The following is a 6550-nucleotide window of genomic DNA, read 5'->3' on the forward strand; positions in this document are numbered from 1 at the left end:
GCTCGAGATAGTTTAGTTCTGTAAAATTTGGCCGTTTTCTTTCTTTGATGTTATCCTCTATATAGTCAGTGCCGTTTCTGAGATTTTTTAGGCCTTAGGCGAAAGCACAAAATTGGGGCCTTACGCATAAACTTCACTTGTGTTTCACCGTTGATCTTCAATAATCTTCCAATATCTACAAAGATGCAACATAAATTGTCAACGAAAGTGACTTCTTTTTGCATTTTTAGATTCAAAATCATTGATAATTATATCATAATCAATATATTCCAAAAAAATCTTTTTCAATACATAAAATAGCAAGTCCATTCAATCTATCTTTAGACATCGAAGATCTTAGATAATTTTTCAATAATTTTAACTTAGAAAAACTTTTTTCAGCAAAAGCTACCGTAACAGACAATGTTAGTAAAATTCGATATATAATAGAGACATTAGGATAGCAATCTATTGACATTACAAAATCACGAATTTCAGCAGCGGGCATATTCAAACTAAGTAAAGCAACTTGTAGTATTTTTAGTTCAGAAAACAAATCACTCAAATTAACATCACACGTACCTTCATTAGAAAATACATTACAAAATATTTTTTCGGCGCCATCAAACAAGTAAACTATTTTCAAAGATTTTTACGGCTTAACCACACAAATACACAATCTCAAAACAAGGCATAAAAATAAATAACAATCAAACTCTGATGTTGAATTTTCACTTTTAATGGTTAAACTTTACCTCAAGGCTCAATCCAGCGAAACAGAGCCACCGTCGAAATTATTTTGTTGTCGGTTTCGTTGTGAGTTTCGTTGTTGGTTTCGTTGTCGATGTAGGATACAGAGACTGAGAGAGACAGAGAGTAGGGTTTTCAATTTTTTGTTCTGATAGTGTTAGTTTGTTTCTCTATTTGGGCTATAGAGCCATGGGCCAAAAAATCTAACATAATAAAAAAAATTAAAGAATAAGAAACTAAAAATCCTTACTAATACCTAGCATATATAAAAAAAAAAAATGGGCCCCTTTTTGGTCCTAGGCCCTAGGCCGTGGCCTAGGCTGCCTAACTCTCCGGGTCGGGCCTGTATACAGTAACAGGGATCAACATCCAATATTGCTTGTAATCATGTTTTTTTTTTCAATAATCATTCTAAATGTGATATATATATATATATATATATATATATATATATATATATATATATATATATATATATATATATATATAATAAAGATCCAATAAAACTAAATATCAGTGTCAACCAAAACATATGAATTAAAATGTTTTAACCATCAAATGAAGCTATAACAAAAATATGTTAAAATTAGAAAGAGAATATTAGCAATATGGGCTTTTGATTTCAATAAAAGACTGGGAAGTAGGCCAATGAATGGTCACAACTCACAACTCAAATAATGATAAACTTTAGTACTTTTACAAAAAATAAAAACAAAAACAAAAAGTAAGATTAGAATCTTTTGGTAAGTAACCCGTGAACTCATAAATATATATATATTTTTAAATATTTAAATTGTTAATGCTCGAATTCATGACATTGATTATATAAATTTTAGTGTTTTTAAATAGTTCGGTTTAATTTTTGAGTTGGCTAAATTATCTCAATTAGAGTGTTTTTAGAAGAAATTGAATTTTAATTTTTTTTATAAAACTTTTGACATTTGAATTAGTATGAGTGTTAGATACTTAAAATAAGGTAAGTTGGAAGTTGATTTAATATGGGATATAAATCTAAGGGGCAATTTTATCCTTAAATAAAGTACAAGTGTTGTATTGAAAAGAGATTAATTGTTTATTTGTTGCCCTAAATTTTCTTTTGTAAAGAAGCCAATTGGCTAGATTTCTTTTTGACTGAAGCACGTGTCGAATCATTATTGGATAGTACAAATACATACGTGACAAATGAGTAGATATGGCATATTCAATGACAGCAAATACACTACTGTTGTTCCGTACACTATTCTATTACAATCATTCCATAACAATTTTAAAATAATATTATTTGTCATCTTATTTATAAGAAATAATTGAAAGAAAGAATTTGAAATAGTCAAATAATTGGAAGAAATAATTTGAAATAGTGAATGACGTGATACAATTAAAAAAATAATATATTTTTTTTCAAATAATTATTTTAAATTAGTTAATATTAATCTCAAATAATTTAATTTTTTATCTTTAATTCCTTATTAATTACATAATTAATTAAAATAGAAATATAAGAAAATGAATAGTACAAAAATAATAATAATAATAATACATGGAACATATTATTAAACGAATTCTTATCATATATTTAAAATAGTTCAAATAATAATAATAAATAAATAATGTAAAATTTTGATACAAATTGTCTAATAAGACTCCTACTGGGCCCTTTTTAACTTTATATAGAAGGAAGCCCAACTTTACTCAATAATTAGATTATAATATACAAATAATTTATATATCAAATAAAATAGAAGATAATGAATTGTTACATCTTAATTATTTCAAAAATTATAACAAAAATATTAAATTGTGAGCCCATGACATTTTATCTTTTTAAAATAAAAATAAAAATAAAAATTAATTAATTTTCATAAAACTGGTTATTAAATTTGATTGATTAGCCCAACTTTATAATATTTATACATATTCCCAAATATTTACCTGTATTATCTCAATATAATAATATTTAATGAGACAACATCACATATAAATAAATTGGAGATTAACTACAATAATTTTTTCTCATTAGGGTTAAAGTTATATCAAATAAAATTTCATTAATTATCTAAATAATATTTATAAATAAATAAAATATATATATCACTAATTTAACTATCTAATTTTAACTAATTATAAATTTTAATTATAAATTCTCCAAAATTCAGTAAAAATATTAATGAAATGAAATATTTGGTTATAATTTTTTTCTATTAACATGTGGTTATGGCTCTATTTTAATTTAATTTTTTTTAATATAAATTCAATCTAAAATATTAATTTTAAATTATTTGATATTATAAAATTTAACTTAACATTTTAAATTATTCATGAACAGTTATTATTTATAAAAAAAATATCCTTACATTTATTTGATTACATTAAATCTAATATATATATATATATTAAATAATATGTATATTAAAAATATTAAATAAAAATAAACGGGCAGAAAAATTTAGAACGTTCTAAAATTTTGAATAAAAAATTACTTAATCCCTTAATCCCGAAGTAATTTAAAAGTTTCATTTTAATAATATTTGACTATAAAATATTCTTATTATAAATATATCAACAATTTATAATAGAGAAATGATATATATATACAACACCATTATATAGCCCCTACTTAATTTTGTAAGAAAAAGAAATATTTTCTCTTTTTTACCAAATCAAGTAGGTGCTGCATAAGAGTATTTTCTATTTCTTACCAAATCAAGTAGGTGTCGTATGAAAGTGCTGTATAAGAGTGATGTATATATATTTCTCTTTATGATAATATATATATATATATATATATATATATATATATAATGATACTTAATTTTTAAAGTGTCCGGATTGTCGGGTAGAGAGTTGTGGTTAATTTTGATATATATATATATATGTGAGAGTAAATGGATTTTTGGATCGGATTGTGGGTTGACCCGCCCATAAACTTAAAACGGTTAAAAATAAAATTAAAAACGCTATAGATATGGTTCAAACTTGCAACCTAACACAATTAGTATAACCCTTTAACCAATGGGCTAATAACACTTTATATTTTAAATTTAACACCAAATTTGATGAACACGGTGGTTCATCAATAGTTTTTAATCCACCATAATTTTCTTTTGACTCTGTGCTATAGATTTTACTATTATTAGTGAGCAATAATGAAAGAACTTCGTCACATTTATAGAGATAAGAGACATAATTCATATGGATATAATAAGTCTCGTTTGCGCTACTTTAATTGTAGTTTTAACATTTTCTCTTTCACTCGTAATATGGGAAAGAAGTGAACTCTAGAGGTCAAACTAAATGAGTTGAGGAATCAAACTGTATCAATTGTTTTAGAGATCATTCGGCAATGTGAGAGTAATGGATACTTGAGTCGGATTGTGGATTGACCCACCATAAACTTAAAATGGTTAAAAATAAAATTAAAATTATCACATTTTTACCGTAATATTTTTTTCATAATTTTTTATATTATTATCGGTGCAAATGCACGGAATACATGTTATTATTATATAGTATTTCAAATAAATCATAGTAATAAAACATTTCATTATAGGTCCTTTGTTTATATATCTATTTACATCCTCTTTTTAATATTGTTCATTTATTTAATAAAACATTTCATTATAGGTCCTTTGTTTATATATCTATTTACATTTTCTTTTTAACACTGTTCATGTATTTAAAAACTTACAATCAAATATATTTTTTCTTAAAAATAAAATAAAAAGAAAAACAGTTATTCATTATACAATACTTAAAAAGGGAAAAATAAATAGAACACTTTTACTAAATTCTCTCACAACATATCATCTATCCATCATCTTCTCCACCACCCCTTTCTCTCTCTATACATTCTTCACCTTTATCAATGGCAAATATCTTTTCAAATACCCATATTACCCTTACCATCATCATTCACTTTCTTCTTTTCTCCACCATTACAGCTGTAAACATCACCGATCTCTTATCCCCATTTCCAGATCTCTCCGATTTCAATAATCTCTTAACCACCACCGCCGTCGCCGGCGATCTCTCCACCAGATCCTCCCTCACAATCCTCGCCGTCCCAAACTCATACCTCCGTTCATCCGACCTCTTTCGTCGGTCCTCATCACCGGTCAATCTCGCCGATGTAATCCGTTACCATGTCCTTCTCCAATATCTATCATGGTCGGAAATCCAAACCATTCCAACATCCGGCAAACTAATCACAACCCTTTACCAAACAACCGGTCGTGCAACCAACAACTTCGGTTCTGTAAACATAACTAACGACTTCACTATTCGTTCAACAGATACCAACTCACAATCGAATGCAACAATCTTAACACTAGTCAAAACCATTCCTTATAACTTCACCATTTTCACAATCAATTCAACGCTAATTCCATTTGGATTCGATCTCACTGCATCGGAGACACGGCAGTCGTTAGGAATCAACATTACTAAAGCATTAATCGACGGCCATGATTTCAACGTCGCCGCCGCTTTACTCACGGCTTCCGGTGTTGAACAGGAATTTGAAATCGATGAAGGTGGTGCAGGAATTACTATCTTTGTTCCGACTGATGAAGCGTTTTCTAACCTACCGGCGACGGATAATTTTCAGTCACTTCCGGCTGATGATAAGGCTGTTGTTCTTAAATTTCATGTTCTTCATTCTTATTACCCACTTGGATCGCTTGAATCGATTGTGAATCCTGTTCAGCCGACTTTAGCGACGGAGATGATGGGTGCTGGTAGCTTTACATTGAATATTTCTCGGGTAAATGGGTCAGTCACCATTAATTCCGGTATTGTTCAGGCGGCTGTTACAAGAACAGTTCTTGATCAAAACCCATTAGCAATTTTTGGTGTTTCTAATGTTTTATTACCAAGAGAGGTTTTTGGTAACAAACCCGTCGCCGGCGGCGGTAGCGGCGGTGGGGAAGAAGAAGATAATAGGCAATCGAATGCTCAGCCTCCAGATGTAGCGTTATCACCGGCGATTGCGGTGGCGTCGACTTCTTCTTCTCCGGGGATAGTTGAAGAAATCCGGTCAGGTGCGGCGGCGACGGTGGCGGCGGAATGTGGATGGATTATTTGTGTTGTTTGGTTTATAGGAATGTATGGAATGATATACTATTAAGGATTTGAAAATTAATTAGTGGGTAATTAATTAGGTAATTTATTATTTATTTAATTATTATTAACACAAAATTAATTGTATTTTTGAGGTTTGAAAAAAGTTACCATTTTCAAGGTTTTTAAATTCAATATATATATTTTTTTTGCTAAATTTAGAATTGGAGACTAATTATTTAATTAACTTGTTTTTAGTGTTAGAATATTAATTTTAAAATTTTATTTTTGTTATTATTATTATTATTATGAGTTCCATTGAATGATTTTTAGGTGGATAGGATTTTATCTATTTAAAAAAAAAATTGTTTATTGAATTAATTACTATTTTTAAATACTAAAATACCTTTAATTTAATTTTAATTTTTTTTTTTGATAATTAAACAAATTTAAGACTTAAATAGCATATACTTTTATCCAACAAACAAAATTCTAAAAAAAACTAAAAAAAAAAAAGTAAATGCAGATAGTAATATTAATAAACAGGACTGTTACAAGTACTTTTGGTCAATGTCTTATTTTTATTTGGAATATTATTTATTTATTTATTATAATTCTTTTTAGTTTATGTTATAAACATTAAAAATATTATTTTTTATGTACTAAAGTTATTATAAAATTAAAATTATTTTAATAAGTATAGTTTAATAAATTTTCCATTTATTATAAAAAAAAATACAAACAAAATTAAAAATATTAATAT

The 6550-nt window shown here is 27.2% G+C and overlaps 1 protein-coding gene across 1 annotated transcript; it reads left to right on the forward strand.

Annotated features, from left to right (window-relative positions):
• Positions 1–4529: 4529 nt before the first annotated feature.
• Positions 4530–5974, forward strand: LOC124912290 (fasciclin-like arabinogalactan protein 4). Its single transcript, XM_047452886.1, has one exon. The coding sequence runs from the start codon at positions 4595–4597 to the stop codon at positions 5852–5854; it is 1260 nt and encodes a 419-aa protein (XP_047308842.1). The 5' UTR covers positions 4530–4594; the 3' UTR covers positions 5855–5974.
• Positions 5975–6550: the final 576 nt, after the last annotated feature.

This window comes from Impatiens glandulifera, chromosome 8, assembly GCF_907164915.1.
Source record: "Impatiens glandulifera chromosome 8, dImpGla2.1, whole genome shotgun sequence".
Lineage (NCBI taxonomy): Eukaryota > Viridiplantae > Streptophyta > Magnoliopsida > Ericales > Balsaminaceae > Impatiens > Impatiens glandulifera.